This window comes from Gambusia affinis, linkage group LG17, assembly GCF_019740435.1.
Source record: "Gambusia affinis linkage group LG17, SWU_Gaff_1.0, whole genome shotgun sequence".
In the NCBI taxonomy this organism is placed as follows: Eukaryota; Metazoa; Chordata; class Actinopteri; order Cyprinodontiformes; family Poeciliidae; genus Gambusia; species Gambusia affinis.
In genome coordinates, this window is record NC_057884.1 from 3,310,897 (window position 1) to 3,333,255 (window position 22,359).

General features: G+C 41.6%; 1 protein-coding gene across 3 annotated transcripts in view; it reads right to left on the bottom strand.

Annotated features, from left to right (window-relative positions):
• The window catches only part of ttc28 (tetratricopeptide repeat domain 28), a 108,557-nt gene that overhangs the window by 18,283 nt on the left and 67,915 nt on the right, over positions 1-22,359 (bottom strand). For 2 of the 3 annotated variants that reach the window (XM_044096650.1, XM_044096652.1), the window contains 12 exons: positions 16,197-16,418; positions 13,672-13,860; positions 13,482-13,578; positions 5,929-6,125; positions 4,999-5,152; positions 4,739-4,910; positions 4,474-4,642; positions 4,211-4,374; positions 3,400-3,888; positions 1,718-1,910; positions 1,541-1,621; positions 496-748 (listed from right to left, as the gene is read on the bottom strand). In XM_044096650.1, the coding sequence (XP_043952585.1) occupies positions 496-748; positions 1,541-1,621; positions 1,718-1,910; positions 3,400-3,888; positions 4,211-4,374; positions 4,474-4,642; positions 4,739-4,910; positions 4,999-5,152; positions 5,929-6,125; positions 13,482-13,578; positions 13,672-13,860; positions 16,197-16,418 (2,380 nt within the window). The remainder of the gene's footprint in view (positions 1-495; positions 749-1,540; positions 1,622-1,717; positions 1,911-3,399; positions 3,889-4,210; positions 4,375-4,473; positions 4,643-4,738; positions 4,911-4,998; positions 5,153-5,928; positions 6,126-13,481; positions 13,579-13,671; positions 13,861-16,196; positions 16,419-22,359) is intronic. The other variant, XM_044096651.1, reaches the window with a different exon arrangement.

The window sequence follows — 22,359 nt, forward strand, 5'->3', positions numbered from 1 at the left end:
CTTTCATTTGTTCAGCGTACTTAGGAGAAGAACAGCCAATGGATAATAAATAATAAAGAAACTGATAAAAATAGTAGCTTACTACTTACTACTACTTTGGTCAAAATTTGAAATATAATGTTGAAATAAATAATAAAGCATGACATTGCTCAGAGCACAAAGCATAGAATTAAACTGAATAGATCTGTCTTTGTAGATCAGACACAAGGTCACCAATATCAGATCTAGAATGATTTTCAACATCGGCACCGATACAGATATTAGTATCGGATTGCTGAAAACAAACAACTAGCAAAACGTAATGAGGGGAATGTGAAATATTTAATCGATAGAAATCACGACACTGTCCATAAATAAAGGTTGTAAACTACTGACAAAGAAAGGAAACTCTGTTTGCGTCTGTATAACTGAAGGTGTGTGTGTGTGTGCGTGTGTGTGTGTGTGTGTGTGTGTGTGTGTGCGTGTGCGTGTGCGTGTGTGTGTCTTGTGCATCACCTTCCTGCAGGTACATCACAGCCTGAGTGTAGTTCTGCAGGGCATGGTGTGTCCTCCCCAGGCTTCCGTAGGCCAGAGTTTTGGCCGTCAGGTCGTTGGTCTGCGCCGCCACGCTGAGGTGCTGCTCCTGAAACACCACGGCCCGCTCGTAGTTCCCCAGAGCCTCGTAGGTCAGGCCCAAGTTGCCGTAGGCGCGGCCCTGGCTCCTCACGCAGCCCGTCTGCTCGGCGATGCTCAGCGCCCTCTGGTGCCACTGCAGCGGGAACAGCAGGCTTAATCAGCAAAGTCTGTGTGAGTGAAGCCTGCCTGTTCAGCGCTCATATTTCTCCAGAGTTGGGTTGTTGAATAACTTCATTATGAAGTGTCGCTACTCTTATTTGAGTAACATTTCTGGATACACTGTGAGTTAGGCCTGTTGCAATAAATCAATAAATCTTGCCTGGTAAATGACAGTAATTTAATAAGCTCAATAATTTCCATTTGCATAATTTTCTCTTTCTACCAAAATGTTTAATGACAGAAGGCTTCAGTCTGGTGCTTTGGTCTCAACCAGGCCTTATTCAGTTCATTGAGCTTTCATCCTTCATTTTATTTGTTGTTTCTGTTGTTTTGTTTCGGATATTTAAAATGTCTTCCAGTTCCAGTGTAAAATGTTCATTGGAATATGAAGTTTATTCATCATTGAGAATGTGTTCTTACATTATTTTGCCATTAACATTGTATTAGTTGAAAATGGTCCAAAACAACAATATTACCATTTATCACAAAACATCCGTTCTGTTTTCTTTGAGAAAACAAGATTTGGTCTTTTTTAAAGCATTAAAAGTTGCTTTGAATGATTTGTTACTAAATACTTGAGTTTTACCAAACAGCTCTTACTTGAGTCGTTTCTCTTTACTTTAACTTGAGTAGAAACATGTTGATGCGGTGCAATTCGCACTTGAACACAACTTTTGGACGCAGCTCTGGACAATTCCTCGCCTGTCTCCGCTCTTTATGCTGCGCTGACTGGACAGATAGACATAAAGAGCAGCAGAGCACAAACCTGCAGAGCGGTTTCGTTGTCTGCCATCAGCTGATAAACGCCTCCCAGGGCGTCGCTCGCCTCGGCCTCCAGGGATTTATCCTGCCACATGAAACGAGGGATTATCGCTGCCTCCGATATACATTTCACAAATACTATTTCCTGCCAGATTTGGCAGCCTGGCAGCGTGAACCTCACCCCTGCTGAGCGAGCGATGCTGAGCTGGTGCTCCAGGCAGGACAGGGCTTGCTCGTAGTTCCCCAGCTGGCTGTGCAGGGTGCCCAGCTCCCCGTAAGCCTGCGCCTTCCCCCCGCCCTCGCCGCCCAGCTCGTGGGCCGCCACCAACCGCTTCTCGAAGCACACCAGCGCCTGCTGGAGACTGCCCGTGGACCTGCACCCACAGGGAAAACGGAGGAGAAGGAAAAAACCCCAAAAACAAACAGATTGTTTAGACATATTTTTGTCGTGTTAAAGTGCTTTTACACTCTTTTCACGCTTTAACAGAAGCTGAGTTTGAGAAAAATCAGGCTCTCCTTCCTTTTCACTAACGTCTCAGCCACACTGTGGAGAACAGAAACACCAGATGGATGAAAAAACGCCTCGCTAAGACTTCTGTCTGTTAACACGACTTGTGTAGAAATACATGGAAACAGGCTGCTGAAGGGATCTGTCTGAAAGTAGAATTACAGCAAACAGGAAAAGAGACAAAACTGACGGAGACGCAACTTTTCAGCAAGATGTAGGAGCTTGTTTTAAGTAATTGATTTTTGAATAGAAATAAAAAGTTGTCGATCGGGACAGATTTCTTCACTGTTAACATGAGAAAAATGTCTTGTTATAAGTGAGATTATCTGCCAGTGGAACAAGTTTAGTCTTATTTTTAGTGTAATAAAATATTAGGATTATAAACTAGGAAAAAAATATATACTTGGTAACATTTTGTGTTTTTGTACTTTGTAAATGAACTATAAAGTTTACAATTTGAAAACATTCAAAGCTACAATTTAAAGCCTGCGGTGGTTTCTTCGTTAACTCACCTAGTATACTGTCCATAAATAACAAAAAAAACCCCATTATTTTCAAGTGATGGTTTTAATTTTTTGTTTTTGTCTCTTCGACTTGTTCCTAGTTTTGGCAGGAGAGTCAAATATGACTCAAAATGTCTTGTTTAGTGTGTTTTTACCAACCATCTCACCAGGATTATCAGGTTTTTTTAAATCATGTTCTGTCATGAACTTTAACAGGCTGACATGTTAACTAGCATCTTCTCCTGGGAAGTTTGGCACCTGTCCTGTTTTTCCACTTACAAACATATCCTTTATAGTCCCAAAATGATGACTTAATGTTTAGAGAATTTTTAAAATTATTTTTCTCATTTTACTGTAATATGTTACCAAGAAAAAAAACACCAGAAAATAAAAGTTGAAAGCCAATATTACAGGAAAAGGTCAAATAAAAGTGTATTAATTTTTTTGGTGTGAGAAACGATTGTGTCGCCATCTTGTCTGAGCTCCATCGTTTTTAGCTCCAGTTCGAATCCGGATGTTTACTTTGCTGGCAAACTTTCAGCTTACTGTAAGTCAATATTAGAATTATAAATGTATGAACACAATGTCACAGAAAGCTAACTTGTTGCGTGGCAAACGTCCTGTCAACTCAACAGACCAGAGGTTTTTCCAAATCAAATAAAGGAAAGTAAATGTAAAAAACAGAACTATAACTATTAACCCCTTTCAGTTGGGTTACAAAAGGGAAAAAGGAAAACAATAATATTCAGAAGAAGTAGGTCAGGAAGTAAAGTAGAGGTTCCTAAAACAGCAAGGACTCCACCAAATAAGGAGCAGGTCCTGGAGGTTTTCCCTCCACCAGCTGGCACCGACCTGTGTGCGTTTCCCAGGCCTCTGTAGGCCTTCTCTTGGTCCTGGACGTGGTTGAGACTCTGAGCCACCGTCAGGTACTTCTCGTAGTACAGGATGGCCTCCTCGTAGTCTCCCAGGGCGTCGTAGCAGTCGGCCAGGCTCCCGTAGGCCCTGCCTCTGTCCAGCATGCCCTCGCTGCCGCTCAGCTGCTGCAGCATGGCCAGCTGCTGCTCGAAGTATCCAATGGCTTCCTCGAACACCGCCATGTTCATCTTGGTGATGCCCATGTTCCCGTGGACCTGCGCCTCCAGTCGGGGGTCCCGGAGGCCCTGAGCCAGTCCCAGCTGGGCCTCGTAGCACTGGAAGGTTGTGGTGTAGTCGCCCAGCGCCATGTGGACCGCCGCCAGGCGGCCCAGGGCCCGGCACTCCCCCTGGGGGTCGGCCAGGTCCTTACGGAGAGTCAGCTCCCGGCTGTGGAAGGACAACGCGGCGTCCAGCTGGCGGAGCAGCCTGCGTGGGAGAGAAGAGTGGGGAGGCAGAGGAAAAGGAGTTACAAATGACGGGAGTCAAGAAAGGTTTGCTGTTCCTTCAGGCTGGGAGAGAGAGAACAGATAACAGTAAGGCTGAGCAGATCACAATAAAGTCTCTCTTTGACTCTGTTAACATGTTGGATTTGGAAATGCTGGGCTTTTTGGGAATCATTAAAAATATTGAGGTAAGGATTCTGATCCAGAGATGCAAGTTTCGTTCTCCAAAGAAAACAAAACGTAATCCCAGCACCTGCTGTCACAGCGCAGAGGCCAAAGCACACAACGATGAACTTCCCCACTACCTGTGAACTGATCCCAGGGCAGCGTACGCGTCGGCTTCCATCTTCTGGTTGGCAGCTTTCTGAGCCACAGCCAGCTGCTGCTGGTAGAACTTGAGCGCTCCGGCTGGATCCCCCCGACACACAAACACGTCCCCCAGGTTCCCATAGGCCCTGAAAACTGCCTGCTGACCAACATAAACACAACACCGCCGGTTAACGTCGACTGCTGCCTGAAAACCTGCAGCTCCACGGTGTGTGAGTGAACAGAGCGTCAGCTGGGTGACCTGTGTGTTATCCAGAGCCTGAGCCAGAGAGAGAAGGTATCTCTGACACTCCTCTGCTCGGCTGTACTCTCCGAGAGCTTTGTGGGCCAAACCCAGGTTACAGTAGGCTTTAGCTTGTGCTAATTTGTCCTGCAGGTCTTTAGCCAGGGCCAGGTCCTGCTCATAATACCTGAGAGATCGACAAAAATGTTTCAATTTTTTGTGTACTTTCACCGAGTACACAAAAACAGAAAAGCTTTCACCTGCGTAGCAATGCATGGCTCACCTGACAGAGTCTTTGTACTGTCCCAGGCAGTAGTGAGCATAGGCCAGGTTGTGGCAGACTTTCCCTTCGCCCTCCAGGTCCTGCAGCCCCGGGGACAGAGCCAGGTACTGCTGGAAGTAGGGCAGAGCCTGAGCATACTCTCCCCTCCAGCTGTGGAAGTTCCCCAGGTTTGCTGCAGAGCAAAGTCAGAAGCGTTAGCACACCTGCTCGGGAACTGCTCTATTTTAAAAAAATCCATCTTTCTCTTTTGTTTGGCCTGCCTAGGGCTCTCGCTTCTGTCTGCGTGTCTCTGAGTTCCCGTGCGATGGTCAGGTGGTGACGGTAATGCTGGAGAGCACGGTCATGAGCTCCCAGCGCCTGATAGGCCACCGCCAAGTTACCGTGAGTGGAGGCCTGCGACTGGCGATCGTTCACCTGCAGACAGAAGAGACACTCCAGACTAATGTCATATCCACTCTTAAATGTCAGAAAAATGGCTGCAACTAAACAATATTTCAGGAATCAACTTTTGAAATGATTAATCGATTAATAGTTTTTGTTTTTTTGTTTTTTTCAATTGGCACATTCTACAAAGTTTAATATTCATTGAAATAATTATTCCATCAGTTATTCAGACAATTGATCAGTTAATCAGATTTTTAAAAAGTTGTCACATTTAGCATATTTTAATAACTACAATAACCATTCTATTGATTATTCAGAGATTAATTGACTAATTGGATGAAAAATTGTCACATTCTGCAAATCTTTCAATAAACCATTTAAATCCATTTTTTAAATACAATTTATTAAATATATTAAAGGACAGAACAAATCAATTCCACTTTTACATATTAAAATAAAATTTTTAATGCATAAAATGCAAAAAAAAAGTTTTTTTTTTACTAATAATTCACTAATACTTTATAGATTCATTCATTATTGGCTGCAGCTTTTATTTGAGAAGATCTTGGTAGAAAATTTTCACAGACAAAGTTTTTTGTTCCTCTTACATGCAAGTGTTCATTTTATTTGTGCAGTTTTGGATTAATTACGGCTCTGAGCATTTAGTTCTTTCATCAAATCGCCAATTTCTGAGCCAGTTAGCAATTCACTGATTGTTAAATTAACTGAAGATTATTTGAATAATCGATTAATCACAATTAGTCGTTTCAACCCAAGTTACAAAAGTGAAGACTACAGGAATTCACCTCCAGAGAGATCTGCAGCTCCTGCCTGTGGTAGCGCACCGCCTGGTCGTAGACGCCCAGCGCGTGGTGGGCGTTACCCATGTTCCCGTAGGCCCTGCCCTGCCCCGCGTAGTCACCCAGTTCCTGCGCCAACGACAGGTGGGCTTTGTGCAGCTTCAGCGCCGTTTCGTACTCCCCCTTCATGTGATGTATGATGCCTGATTCAGGACAAGAGAGGAAATGACAGCATGACACTCAGCAGAGCAAACAAAGGCAATGAAGCATAATCTCACTCGTCTTTAGCGTTAGCCGAAGGTTTTATTTTTTGTTGTTCTTTTCAAAAATCTAAGAGTAAACAAGAAGGAGCCAAATCAATAAACTCTCATTCACAATCATTGGATTCTCCTTTGTGGATTGAGAACAGGATCCCTCCTTTTACAGGTCAGAACAGGGAGAACCCGGTCGCCTGGAAGAATCATTTTATGTGCCAAAATAACTGAGGCGGATCAGCAGTGCTAGCTAACAACTGACAGAGTCATCCAGGACATGTTGTCATGGAATATCATCTCCGCTGCCGGGAAAGGGAGACGTTAGCATGTACGACAGTCATGAGACTGTAATAAAGCAAAAGAAGCCTCATCAAATTTGTAGCAACACTGACTGCTACAGGAGATTCTTCCTTCCTACAGCATCACCATCTGCAGCGACTCTTTGAAGATACCTGGATGGTTAAAGTTACAACAATGCTTAGTTTCCCTTTGGGATAAATAAAGCATTTTTGAATTTGAATTGGATTTTAAATCTTTTCTTTGCTGGAGCTTTGAGACGATTATGGATTAACAACTTTGCTTTTGTCTTGCAGGTTCAAAAACGCAGTAATAACCCAGTATAAGATTTAGAAATGTAAATATAATACATCCCCGTGAAAATCTGGGTTGATATTATAGTCAGACATGTGAAATATGAGATATTGTTGCAGAGGAGTAAATAATTCATAAGCTTCGGTGCGGAAACCCAACAAATCTAATAATATCTGCCGCTGAGGCTCTTCAGTGCAGACGCACAGATCAGATTCTCTGTCCAGGGACAGGAAGCTGCTGTGAGGATCCTGACGTTTCCTGTGATGAAGTTTTCCTCCGTCAACAACACAAATTTTAGAGACACAGCCAGAAAAGTTTGATCATTCAAGAGTAAGGAGGTTGGGGCACTTGAGATAAAGAGTTTCACCTCAGGAATAATCGACAATCTAAAACTGGAAATGGAAGAATTTTATTCTTATTCCACATTTTTGTGTTTACTCTATAATCTTAGTTTTCTCGAGTGTTTTGAATTGATCACAATTTAGGGTTTTCGACATTTTACTAAGCAATAGAAATCTTAGGAAATTAAAGTTTCTGGAGTAAGAAATAACTCTCTCTGTCATTATGTTCTGAATTGGAAATCCAAATTATTTTAGTTCTTCTATTAGAATCAACACTGGAAAATATTTGTAGGTTAGAAAACCAGGTTACGTTCATACAGTTGACACTTGAAAGACGTGGTCTGAAAAATCCTTGACGGTTTTGGGAGCCGTCAAACAGAAAGAACTTGCTGCAGAATCGATTTCTCACAGACAGAAAAGCAGAGAACCTGAGACTCTGTTGCTCCTGAAAGAGACTGGGACGAATGATGAATGACAGAGGGAAGTGTGATTACGGGGGGCGTCGAGACACCAGATGGACGAGGTCACATGTTGACTCTGGTTTCATGCGTGTCTCTCGGATGTTCTCTTCTTTCTGCCAGCGATGCCACGAAAAGCCAAAAGCAGCAGCTACTTTACTCCAAACACATTAAAGCGACACACCAGCTGTGTTTCGTTTCTATTGCCCAAAACTTTGTCGTTATTCCGTTAATGTCGAGAGGACACAATTTTTGCAATTGCGGTGTTTCCTTTATATAAGAAACAGTTAATATCATGTGAATAAGTTCGCTCACGGGATGAGTCATTAAAAAACACCATCATCCGCTAACACCACTTCCTGTCGTCTTCTTTGTTGTTTTTGCCACCAGTAACGTCCGGCTGCTGATCACGTGACTTGTAATGTGAAAAAAGCATTTCCCTTGGAATACAGTACTGTCAATACGTCCAAAGAACGTTTTGTCAAAACTAATTAAGCCAGTGGTTCCCAAAGTGTGGGGCGCAGCCAGTAGGGGGGGTGCAGGAAGCGGTATGGATGAATGAAAAAAAAACCAAACAAACAAACAAAAAAAAACCAGTTACACGAAATTGTTTCAATGTAAAGACAGTTTGTAGTTTGTTTTGTTGCGAATAAATTCCAATTTTGTTTTCAAAAGTGGAGTGTTTGCATTAAACCAAATTGTTAATGAATTTTGATTAAATTCCGATTTGAGCCAAAATAATGGTTTGAAAACGACCCAGCTTCCCTGAACGCCACCTTAGAGGAGATCCTTTCATAAATACTTTCCATGTTTTTTACAAGGTGAAATAAATCCAATATGCCATCAAAGAGCAACATCTGCTTGTCCAATATAAATATCATGATTATGAAAAGATATCATTTATTATAATGGTCATTTATCTGACCTGCTCTAAAATAAGAGAAAACACAGAATAACATACGACCAAGAATAACCAAAACAGAAGTAAAATTAATAATCAGGAATAAATATTAGAAGTTAATAATTATGAACCCATGTAGAGAGAAACTGACTAATTAATCCACACATATTTTATTCAAAGCAAGTGTCCTATAATTGGAACCTCACTGTACAGTTTGCAGCTGTGTAAAAACTCAGAGTCTGTGAGACGTGAACTCAAAGATGGTCTGTGTGCATGAGGCGTTCACAGACATGACACATGCATGTTTTTGCACACATTATGAAAAGTGAAGCTAAATGAAGCAGGCGGCCGTGAAGATGCAGGAAAACATCCAGCAGGCCGTCACACCGTCGTCTGCAAATACAAACGTCACTGCAAATACAAACGTCACTGCTCTGTATTGTGATTTTACTTTATTGTATCTGTGACAGACGAACACAAGGTGGCAGATAATTAATGGAATTGTGAAACATTTAGTGTAACTGCATTTACTTCATTGGTAAACAGAGTTCACTTTTTGTGTCATCAGTGACCAAAAGGCACCATGGAGACCAAGAAGGCCAGCAAAAAAGTCAGGTACTTCCTGGATACGTTACACATTACATCACATTTTGCACAGAATCATTCTCAGATACTGAGATTTTAGTTCAGTGGCTCAGTTTTGTCTACATTTGAGCTCATTTCAGAACGAGCTGCTTCAGGGTACTCTGTCACTTTAAATCAAGATAAACTGCTGCCACGACCCCCAACATCTACATTTACACTCGCACGAGAAAATGGCTGCAAACAGATGCGCAATTATACAACTGAATATCTTTGAAAAGTAGACGCGGAGCCTCCTGCACAGCCAGACAAGAATTGAACGAGTGGTTTCTGGAGGGTAAACCTGCTGATTTGTGATGTTACATTCCGGAGGTCTTTGGCCTAAAAACATGAACTTATTGCCAAAACTGTATGTGTGCTCATCCAGTGAATTCTGCAGGTCAGTGACTCAGTGGGTTTCCTTAGATAAAAAACTGTAACTAATCTGAATAATGAACACTGATAACTAGGATCAACTAGAATATATGTATGATTGAACTGAAATCCCTTTTTATGTTTTGTTCCTATAAATGACATTTGTAGATTGATTGAACTGAAAGGGAATAAACAGAATTTTGTGAAAAGGTCCTAAAAAGAAAGCTATTATTCAAAGAAAGCATAAAAAGCCCCGTTTCTAGCTTGTCAATGTCATACAGGAGACAGAAGACGTGTGGAGGAAGGCGGTTCGTTCAGGTCAGACTGAAGCTGACCTTCTGGTGCTGTGAAAATCATGACATGGCTCAGATTAATATGCGTTAGAACGGCCCAGTCGAAAATATGACTCTGTGGTGAGATCTGAAACGAGTTGAGTTTAGAAGAACAGGCAAAAATGTTCAAACACACACTAAATGTGGCGCTGCAATGACAAAATACGAATGCACACACTTTCCAGATAGCTATTTGTAAAAAAAAAAAATAAATAAAAAAATTTAATGCCATATATCATTTTCTTTGTGTTGTTCAGGTGCAATAAATAAAACGTAAATGCTGAGACTTGTGGTTGTAACATGATGGAATATAAAAACGTACCCGGGGTATGAATGATTCTGCTAGCCTGAGTATATATTTTAAAAGCAACTGATGGGAGTTGAGGATGTGGCTGATTATGAAACCTCACTCGTTGGGGTCTTGAGCTAAGAGGATTACATCGACGCCTGCAGAGCTGGCAGGAAGACTCGGTTACGGTTACACACCGCCTCGGTAACACCGCAAACGCCGGGATAATTGCAACCCAACGAAGAGCTTCCCCTGTGACGAAAGCGCAGCGACTCTGATGAGCAGAGACTCTGGAGGACGTCAGGATGCCCCCGCTCCCACGAGTGGACGGGCTGCAGCGTGAGCAGCCGGGATTAGAGATGTGGAAAATGAGCTGAGGTCTGATGAGCAGGCACTCTGCTGAGGGAGATTAGGGAGGACATCAGTGATCTATGACCTCCTTCCTCCACAGAGAGAGGGAAGCGGTCGCTGTGAATTAACCGGGTCTGCTTAAATATAGTCCAAAGAGTCAAAATGCCCGATGAAAAAGAACAGTTGCGTTCTTATTTCACTGGAACCTGGTAACAACCAGCGCCTTGTTCTACACTTTGCCTCATCCAGACGGTCCGGACCCTCGGGTGTTGAGAAACGATCGCCTCCTGGAGGCCAGGTGATTCAGTGAAGCTAAAACTAGGTGTTTTTTTAGCCAAGACATATTTACAGACAAAGGTTATCTTAAATTCAAAATGTATATTTTTTTTTTGTAGTTTCGTCTCATGTAGTTCTTTGAGTACGTTGTTCTTTTAGCGAATGGCCTCCAGTTATTGATTAATCGATTACTAAATTAGTTGACGATTATCTCGATTCATCACAATTCATTTGATTCCTCGTTTCAGCCCAATATTAAACAAAGATCTTCAATGAGCAGCTGGGCAGTAGGATCTGTTCAGGCTTAAGTGATATAAAAGCCATTCAGTCAATTGAATTCCCTCTCATTCTTACTAGGAGTTAGAGCAGAGGTAAGAACAAGAGAGAGGTAGAAAATAAAAAAAACAAGACGGAGACGGAGACACAGACAGAGGAGAGAAGAGTGGAGGCTTGTCAAGTCAGCAGTCAAAGAACTGTAATCATCCATAAATGATGAGCTGAAACATTGATCTGAACCTCAGACTGAGGCTCGTCTGTCAGGAGAGTGTCAGCAACTCCAGCTTAGGCCTGTTAGTCACACATCAAAGCACCTCCTGCGCTCCGTTTTCTCTCTCTCGCTTCAGACGGCAAAAACACGACTCCGTGGCGACGGCGTGACTCTGCTGCCTATAAACCCAGATGAGAAGGCGAGAGGAAACGGAATAAATCCGGTTCATCTGCTCGATTTCGGGCCTTTTAGTTCAGAGAGTCTGAGGCACATCCTGTGACCCGTGAAGTTCAGGTAGATGTTAGGATTCGTCTTCAGTAGACAGAGCCGTCAGTGAGCAACACACAACACCGCAGCAGCCGGCTGCAGAGAGAATGAAAACAACATTTTACCACAGTAAGAGGTCAAGAACTCGCTGATAAACTCAGCTGCATGTTTCCAACCTTTTCAGTTTTGAAGAACAAATGTAAAAGCAGGGCTTGTGTTACAAAAGCAGGCACTTTTATTTATATTATTTAGGGACCTTCTGAAACGGACAGACTGTAAAGATGAGTGAAGCTGTGGCCCCGTACACACAGAGACCACTCCACATGTTTCCCCCCACAGTTCCCAGCTGTGGAAAGGCACCCCCACCTCCATATTGTGCATATAGGTAAGTGGCTGGGAGACAGGGGGAAGTTGTGTTTTTCCTGCACTGCAATTCAAATGCAAAATTCATTTATGATGCCCAGCGGGAAATCCTGGATAAGTCTGAAGAGCAGAAACAGAAGACAGATAAAACCACTAACTTCTGAGATAAAAAGTGTTTGTTTTTTTTTTGGTAAGTATATTATTTGAATTAGTTTATATATATAATATTAGTGTAATATATTAGTGGACTGCACAGTGGCGCAGTTGATAGCACTGTTGTTTTGCAGCAAGAAGGTCCTGGGTTCGATTCCCGGCCCGGGGTCTTTCTGCATGGAGTTTGCATGTTCTCCCTGTGCATGGTGGGTTCTCTCCGGGTTCTCCGGCTTCTTCCCACAGTCCAAAAACATGACTGTCTCCTTAGGTGTGAGTGTGTGTGTGCATGGTTGCTGAAGCTCTCTGAGGAAACTAAACTAAAACAACAGAGCAGTTTGTAATATGGAACCCTCCCAAACACACTTGGTGTTGCACGTTAATGGTTGTGTGTCCCTCCAGGACTTGGAGGTGCTCTGGTTCCTTCATCAGGCCTTTGTCCTGTCTGTGATTGGTCAGAAGTTTGTGGCCGTGTTTTATGCAGAAAGACGTTCTAACAGCAAAGTTATTTCGCTAAAGCCAGTCTGCTTCCAGTATCCGGTTTTTGAATCTGCAGGCGACATGACTATGGGACGTTTATCTGATGTGGTGCAGAATTATGTACACTTCTTATAATTCTTTGCTAAATAATTTCAAAGACTGTCAAATGGTTCAAAATCTCTGGATGGAAAATTGCAAAGCAGTTATCCACAGAGGAAGCTGTGGTCAGAAAGGCATAGTGTTCGCTCTGTGAAAACAAACATTTAAAATTTAATAAATGTGTCACTTTATCTCTATTTTGTCATTCTACCTTCCAAAGCAGATTGGAGTAATTCAGGAGGATCCTTTACACACCAAAAGGTTTAAGCAGAAATGAATAATTGTTTTGACTTGATCTAATTGTGGCCCCAAAAATCAGAATCGAGTCATATTGTGTTAGTGAACGATTCCCACCCCTAATAAAAGCCCTCAATTGATAATACTTTTATTAGTAGCAGCTTAATGGGGTCATATTTGAATTGCTGGCCCCTTTCAGGGCCTAAAGGTCGGCGCTGGATGTTGAGCTGTCCACTCAGCACTGGAGTTGGGTTCACAGCCTCTCAGATATCACTGGGGCCACAGAAACCAAAACCTACTTAATAAAACATGAGCGTTGCTCATCCAGAGAGCCACCAATGGAGTCATGTGAAAGGCTCTGAAAACAAAAACAGGTGGGGTCATGGAGTCTCGCATTATCCAACGCTCCCACTGCCCAATTCATCATAGCAGTCCAGGTGGTCGCAGTGTCACAGTGTGAGCGCTACGGCCAACTCTGATGCAGAAACGTATCGACACCGCTTCATTGGGATTGCTAACGGTGCAGTTCAATGTAAACCAGATTGTCCAAAGTGGTTCAAGAGCTTAATGAGACTTTAAAGGTTCCTGTGTTGAAATGCTGACAGAGCTTTCCGCCACTGAGAGGAAAACCAGCGATCACAAACGAAACCCTAAGCACAACCTGAACAACGGCGGGAGTGGAGTTACCCAGGTTGGAGGAAGCCCGGCCCTGTGCCGCCCTGTCTTGCAGCTCCTGAGCAATCCCTAACTGGCTTTGGTGGTACTGACGGGCCCTCTCCAGGTCCTGGAAAAAGGTCACAATAGAAACAATGTTCATCAAGTTGTAGTTCAGGAATGACGATCTACAGTGAGCATCTTGAAAAGGTTTTCTGCCCACCTGCATGCATCGAGCAGCGTGACCCAGACCGGCGTACGCCCTCATCTCAATCGATCTGTCTGACAGTTCCCGCGCCAACTCCAGCACCTTGGTGTGGTAAGATATGGCCTTGTCAAAGTCCCGCTGGGAGTGGTAGGTGCTGCCCAGGTTGCTGTACGCCCGGGCCTCCTCTCTCCGGTTCTCCAGAGACTGGCAAAGACATCAACACTGTATCAATAAAGTCCTGCTATTCATGACAAGACAGACTGTATGTTGCTGCTAATAATGAAAAAAGTTTAAATATTTGCTGTTAACTACAAAGCTCGTCTGGTGACATGGCAAAAAAAAAAACAAAAAAAAAACATTAGTGGCCAGGACTTATTGAATTCATGGCCACAAATTGCTATAATTAAGTTGTTCCCACAAAATAAATGAGTCGTTTCCATGAAATATTAAGTTGTGGCCATGAAGTTGTCCTTCCCATGAGTCACAACTTAAAATCTCATGGACTTAAGTGCTCACAACTTAATAACTGGTGACCACGCGTAAATAAGTTGTGTTATAGTAAAGTTGGTCCCACAAAATAAATAAGTTATTTCCATAAGTTATTTAAATCGTGGTCACTATTTTATTTTATTTTTCTACCATGTCATCAAAAAGCACCATAGTTGAAAGACTTCAAGGAAACATTTAGTTTTTCAGACTCTGATATAAAAATATACGTTTGTCTACATGCCACCTAAAGAGATTATTTTTTTAAAGAATTTCCATCCTCATAAAAGTCCAGCTCAGCAATTCACTAGCTGCTTCTCCTTTCCAAATGTATGCAAAGCTTTGTCCAGATTCTGCTAATGTAATTTTGCAACTGTGGTTTTCATACAGTTACAATCACAGATGAATAAGTTTGTTCACGTCACTAAAAAAACATGCTGCCATGATCCTCCAACTACTTCCTTTTGTCTGATTTTCCACACATTCCTGTCCTTCTAAACTGGCACTTAAATATAGTATAGCCCAGAACAGTGTAGCGTGTTATAGTGTGGTGAAGTATCACATAGTATAATATAGTATAGTCTAGCATAGTATAGTGTAGCGTAGTATGGTATAGTATAGTGTAATATAGCATTGTATAATATAGTATAGCATAATATAGTATTTATGCTCCATTTTGAATGATTTTTTCTCTACCACAATAATACATTTAAAAAAAGTGGACTGGTTTTCATTTTCATTGTTTATGTTAAATACAAAGACTGTTCACTTATAGAGTCAAAGACAAATATTCGTTTTATGGATTAAACTTTTTTTTTCTCCCGTCTAGGGGGTCTTTAGTGGCTCTAGTGTCCCTTATATGACAGTAGGCTGACAGGAAGGGGGGAAGACATGCGGCAAATGTCGCCGGGTCCGGGAATCGAACCCGCGACAGCCGCGTCGAGGACTCAAGGCCTCCAAATGTGGGTTGCGCTATCCCCTACACCACCACAGCACGCCCATTAAACAATTACTTTGAGATTAAAGACACGTCTGCCTGTCTGTCTCTGTGTTGCCCTGTGACAGACTGGCGACCTGTCCAGGGTGAACTCGCCTCTCGCCCGGAACAGAGCTGGAGATTGACATCAGCAACCTTCCCGACCCCTCTAGGGACAAGGGTGTTAGAATATGGATGGATGGATAAAGACACATGAAGGGCGAAGCAAGAAATGGCCATTATACAGAAATATACTGTTTGATTTGATTATAATGATGAACGATGTCTCCAAAGTCCCAAATGGAATTTAATTGACAAAGAAAATAAAACAGGCTTTTATTACTTAATACTTAAAATTATTTGCTGAAAGATCTCATTGTAAAATAGTTCAGAAAGACGACGGTCTGGTTTTGACTTTTAAAAAAAGCCTCAGATTTATTTGGAGGAATTTAGTGGAAATATCAACACCAGGAGACTACTGATGCCAAATGGGATCAAAATAACTTTTTCCTTCAATCTTCATCGCTGTGAGGTTATAAGCTTGGAAATAACAAAAGGGAAAAGTCCAAAAGGCTGTTATAAGACCAATGAATTGATTTTCACATGGATTTAATGGATTTTATTGGTATTTTATCTGATAGAGCAACACTGTGGTGCAATTTTGTTAGGTAAAAGATACAGGGCTTTAAAAATGTTCTTATGCATATATAAACTGTATGCACACATTTATAGAAATATTTTTACATATATAAAGAAGAAAAAAAGGAGGAGTAAATTTACACCAAAAAGCTCGGAAATTAGCTAGAATTGAGATTAATCTAATACATTTTCATTGATTTCATAGTTTCTGTGTTTTCTTTTCCAGCAAATTTCTAGCAAATTTCTAGCAAAGAGTTTTTTGCTCACAATGTCCACAATGTCCCAAACATGCCATCAGACAGTTCACCATCATGTGCTACTTTTTGCTGTCCTGTCACAAAATCACCTCAAAAACCTAAACAGAACTACATAACACGGCATAATTTGGGGGAAAAAACTGAAAGGTGAGTGAATACTTCTCACATCGCCTCTCTCGTACCTTTGCGATATCCAGGTGTTGCTCGTGACACTGGACGGCGTTGGTGAAGTCTCCCAGTGCGGTGTAAACGGCACCCATGTCGCCCAGCTGGCGCGCCTCAGACAGCTGGCACCGGGTCTGGCGGGCCAGCAGGACACACTGTTTGTGGCTGGCCAGAGCGTTGGGGTAGTCCCCTATGGCGGTGTACACATGGCCCAGGCTGCTGAGGGCGCCCGACGCCGCCTGCAGTCACACACATACAGTACGCACAATCACAACTCGCACAAGCAAATACAAGGACATGCTGGTCACAGAGTGGAGAGGAAAACGATCCTTGACTTTCCAATTTGGCAAGACAAAGTAATACTTGGTAGAAAATGAGCATGCCAGATAGTTACCAAAGGGATTTCAGTCTTAAATGTCTTAATGTCTTACCACCTCCACGTTTTACTGTTTCTATGACGTTCAATTACCAAAGGATGTTTTCACACTTGATAGTCCGGTAGACTCATCAACACAACATTTGTTCCTCTTTCAGCTGCTGTGGTTCTCTTTCATACTGCACTGTCAAACGATCCAAACCGTTTAATAAAACCTGATCCACACCTCACCTTGGTAGCGCTGCACCAAGAACCACTGGTGCAGCGCCAGTGGTTCCACTGGAATGAAACAACAAGAAAACCTCTGAAGAAGACTCTGAGCGCAACTTCCTTCTTCATAAAATGTAAACCAAAATGGAGTAGCGTCAGAATTTAGCAGTTGTAGGATTCCTCTTTTGTCTTTAAAGTTTAAAGATTAAAGATGATGAGCCACGTCCTCCTCTAGTGCTAGACTTGCACGTTTGGTTTGGTTGTATTTACCCACAATGCCTTGTGCTATAGTCCACTTCCTGCTTTTGAGAGGTCTCCAGTACACTGGACATTGACGTACGCACAGAAACCGTGCCAAAGTTCACCTCTTTAGTCTGCATCAGAGTTCGGTTGTGCATTTGTATGTCCCCAAATGTACCAGACTGTCTAGATCAGAGGTGGGCAACTCCAGGCATGGAGGGCCGGTCTCCTGCAACTTTTAGATGTATCTCTACTTCAACACACCTGAGTCAAATAATGAGGTCATTAGCAGGACTCTGGAGAACCTGACTGCATTTAGGAGGTGATTCAGCTGTTGGATTCAAGCATGTTGGATCAGGGAGACGTCTAAGAGTTGCAGGACACTGGCCCTCCAGGACCGGGATTGCCCAGCCCTGGTCTAGACAAACAAACTAGAGTTTGACTAAATCAGACTAAACAACAGGGATGCTGTGAATGCATCCTTAAACTCCAGGGACTCATGAAGATGTTCTTTGGCCAACGCGATACAGACATTTGTGTTCTTCTTCCTGTAAGATCCAGGCAGTTTTTTGTGAACGTTGTCTCTTTATTGATGTTGAATCATGAACAAGGACCTCAGTTCTGAGGATTGCTGTGCTTTTGTTTTATTTCTAGTTTGTTTTCTAACCAGCTGCGTGGCTGTTGATGCTCTCTTTAAGTGATTTTGGTAGGCTGACCACTCATGTTCTCATGTGTTTTATTTTTGTCTCAATCACTCTCACTGTGTTTCGCTGCCGTCTCAAAGTCTTAGAAATTTATGCACAGATCTCTACAAAGTTCTAGATGTCATGATGTTGTTTCTTATCTGTTTTTTAAATTAATTATTATTAATGAATAAAATAATCGACTAAAAACTGCATTTTGTATTTGCTCTCATTATCGAAGTCCAACGCAAAAATTTGTTTGAGGGTTTGAAAGAGTTAAGTATTAAAAAAAAACAAAAAAAAACCCCAGCAAAAACAACAGATGAGGAAAAACATGCTGTCCTGGTGGAGTGTGAGCCATTTCTAAAACACGATGGCCGCCACAGTTACATAATAAAACAATAACACAACGTGTTGGCCAGTCAGTATGACACAACACTTCCACTGCACTGCAGAAACAGTCCTGTTTTCCTGGCAGCAGCCACAATGACTTTAATTTGTCAAGTTCCAACAACACAGATCCCCCAACACACAGGCTGATGAAATGATCCACCATCTCTGTCCTGAAGTGAAGAGCAGCCCTGTCAGAATAACGTCTTTCATGCAATCACAGTTACTGTAATCATGCTACTTGGTGTTGGAGCACAAGCAGCCTGAATCAGACCTAACAACAACAGCAACAGGAACAACAACAGCAACAGGAACAACAGCAACAACAACAACAACAACAACAACAACAACAACAACAACAACAACAACAACAACAACAACAACAACAACAACAACAGCAGCACACCACTTTGAATTTCTATCACCCACCAGAGGATGGGAGCGTTCCACCACTCCCATCCCAGCCTGGTGCGCCTCTCGCTGGGCACTCCAGGGTCAACAACTCCCCCCACTGCCCTGGAGGTTTGGCAGGTATCACTTGGTTATTATTTTTATGAAAAAAAAAAAAAAAAAAAAAAACTTGAATAAACTCAGTTTTTAGTCTTTTATATTGAAGAAAATAAAAGGTGTGAAATGACACGCGTTAGATCCAGCTTCAGTGACCTCTGTGAAGAAACGAAAATGTAATCCTTCATTTAACCAGCCGCTCAGACAATACGCGCTCACATTACATTAAATCGGGGCCTTAACGAGCGCTAAAAAGTGTCACTGAAAACAGCCGGACTGACCTTTTAGAGGAATTTAGCTCGTCTAATTAACACGAGGACGCCCCGCTCTTTTCATCTCAGCCCGATGTGTATTCATGAGTCTGTCTGCGACGACAGAAAAGCCCAATTCCCAGCATGGTGATGAGTGCAAACACATAAAATCCAGCTGACATATCACTGGCCGAGGAAAAGGGAAATTTAATAAATGACGAGCAGGCCTGTGTGTGTACAGTCAACTAGCCTGACAGGAGTTTGATTTCCCTCAAGGAGGAATTTTTTCTTCTTCTCTGCAGCAGAAAACAAACACACACACGTCCACACATGAAAAAATAAATAAATCCAATCATGTCGAGTCTGGGACTCTCAGGTGCTGCGCTCAATGTCTGGATTGTTTATTTCAACTTGAGAAGGAGAAACTGAGAGAGGAGAAATAAAATCTAAAGAAATAAACAAAACATCCATCCTGTCACAGCTTTATATCTGCTTCTTTTGTTGCTCTGAATAAATCTAATCAGGAGAGGTAAAAAAAACAACAACAAAAAAACAATAAACGGAGGAAACCCGATCAGGGAAGGCGGATGAGGCGAGGCAAAATCTAACACTCAAACACTTTTTTTTTAAAAGAAAAAAAGAAAAGGAAATGAGCAGAGACGGAGGAATATTGGTGCTGGCACTCCGTCGCCCTGAGCGCGATAAACGGACCGGAGGGGATTCGGGAGGTTCGGAACAGTAGAAGCTCGATCGCGTGGAAAAGAACGAGGTTTTACCCTCGGCGAGGCATTCTGGAGAGAAAGAAGAAAAAACCCATTTCATTGATGTAAAACTGGCTTAACTTGCTTCACGTCAGCCTCTGTGGTTAGGTGGTGAAATCTGCCAGCCCAAATAAAGCGGGAGAAATCTGAGGCAAGACCCGAGTTTTACCTGCTAGGTTTTCTGTCTGGGAGATCCAAACTTATAAACATTTAAACTCCCGTCATTTTCCTATTGCTTCTTATTCTTTTTTCTTTGTCTTCAAAGAAGCTAATTGGACACTTTTGAAGCGCTTAGCAAATCAGCACTGATCACTGTTGAATTTATTTAATCTGATTAGCTCAATCTAAAAGTCTGCATAAGCAAAGAACAACAAAACAGATCTCACAAACTACAGCCTCATCTGTAAATATCAGCTTTCAATCATGACTTTTAGTTCACTGTAGGTAAAGGAGGATATGTGCGCTGCTAAAAATAATTTTTTTTCTGATTGCTTTAGTCGGTTTACTCCTAAGAAAACTAGTTTGAATGACTAATACTGACAAAACACAAAAGTATTTGTGGTCTAGTTTCTAGTGCAGGTATCTTAGTACGCTTGAAATAAGACAAAACTAACTCACAAGTAACTTTTCTGCAAGATATGGGAGCTTATTTTAAGTAAATATTTCTTTAATATTAATGAAAAAGTACTAAATCCACTAGCAGATTATTTCACCTGTACATATGGAAAAATGTCCCTTTCAGAAGTAGAGATGAACCTATGGAACATGGACTCCAAGTTATTTGCAAACGCTTTGCATATTTTTTTTCCAGAGCATATCGTCACCTTCCTGAAACAAAGGCCTAAGTCTTTTTTTATTTATTTTTCCCCCAAAAGTTATTTTGTTTGTGCAAAAAGAGGGGGGAAAAAAACTAAATAAATGTCTTTTGTGAAAAAAGAAAAAGTATTTATGGGGGTCACTTTTGTCAAAAAAATAAGCCATTGTTTTAGGAAGGAGACAATATCTAAAATATATTAAACAAAACACATATTGGGAAGCCGAAACACTGGATGTTGCTGTCCCCATGTGGGAGTGTGACATGCCTTCAAACAAAAGCTCACCAACAGCCTCCCACTCGATGGGTTTTGCTTGACAAAGGTAAATGTTTGCTGAATTGCTACCAGCTGCTCTATTTCTTTTATTTTTGTTGTTGTTAAATGAGTGACTCGGTTAAAGCGGCAGCAGCAGATGTGCTGGACTCAGTTGTCCAGTTGGGTTATTATTATTTTTAAAGCAGTTAGGAGGCACAATGGCCAAACTTGTTACTCAACAGGTTGTTGCTAGGTAACCAAGGTGAGTTTGTTCGTCGATACCTTGCTCAGGCGGCTGTGAGAGATTGAGCGGCTAAAATATTTCCTAAAATATTTCCCAGAATGCTGTGCGGTTCAAGACCAGAGTTCTGTCAAATTATTTTATCTGACATGTTATCTATTGATCTCAATCACATGTCTATCCCGATGTGTTATTGATTTATTGTACAGCTCCAGTCACTGGAGGATATAAATGAATTTTGAAATGAAATGAAACAGAAAATAAAATCATTGACTTTGTTTTGTGCAGTGATGTAACTAAGCATTTGCTGCTTCCCAGATTTAATCTGTTTTTGTTTATGTTTTTTTTTGTGTGTCACAATTTAGTGTTTCAGATCATTGAACAAATTTGCAGAATAGCAGCTTGGATGCACTGCAAACATTTATGACTAGCTATTTCTGTAATTCATCTGTCTGCGTCTCATTAGTGTGCGTGTGGGTGTGTGTGTGTGTTAATGACAGAATCTGGTGATTTTAAGCATATTTTCTGTTGAAATGCTTATCTGCCATTACAATGATAACTTCTTGTTCACATGCTGGTTCTCTAAAATCAGAATGTGAATTATTATTAATCACACTCAACATCAGTGCAATATTAATTCTTTTTTTATCCATTCATTTGCTCTTCGGACACATTCATGTGATGAAATTATTGTAAACTATTCAGAGTTCTCTGTGAATTCGGATTTCTCTCTTTATGGTTTGATATAAAATCATAAAATCTAATTGAATTCTGCTGTTTCTCAGCTTCACTGTGATTATAGCACATCCATAACGCAGCTACAGGAGAGTGTTTTTCCTGGACCTTGTTTCTCCACTCCTGAGTGTTTCCTGCTCTAAGAACACAACTCAAGCAGAAAACCTTTTCCTCTGTGAAGGCATGAAAACAACAGAAGAGGAAACCTGACGGATGTTCTCAACAGACTCCACAGAAGATGGATTCCCCCCCGATCCTCCTTTAGACCAGCCAGGATAGAGAGACAGCAGGGAGGATGGAGGTATAAGAAGTGATAAATAATAAATCAGTCTCATCCTGGATCCTAATAAATCCAGCTGTTGGGAGATGAGGTTTAGTGGAATCCCAGTTTTTTGTTTGAAATTATTTGTCTTTACTATAGAAAAACAAAAAGAACCTTCTTGTTTTCCTGAGGTCACTTTTTTCATATCCAACAAAAAAAAAAAAACTTGACTGAATTTCAAAACGTTCTCCTGCTCTGCAGAGTCTTTTACAATCTGTTAGGATCTTTTAAGTACAGCAGAATTGTGAAGTTGAAGAAGAAAATGTCATTTTTCAAGCATGGCATCAATTTGTATTTAGCCCTTTAAAAGAAGATTCAGTACATCCAACTGCATCGAGAAGTAACTTATTTAGGAAATAAAGTCAACTCCATGTGAATGAAGTCACCATACATC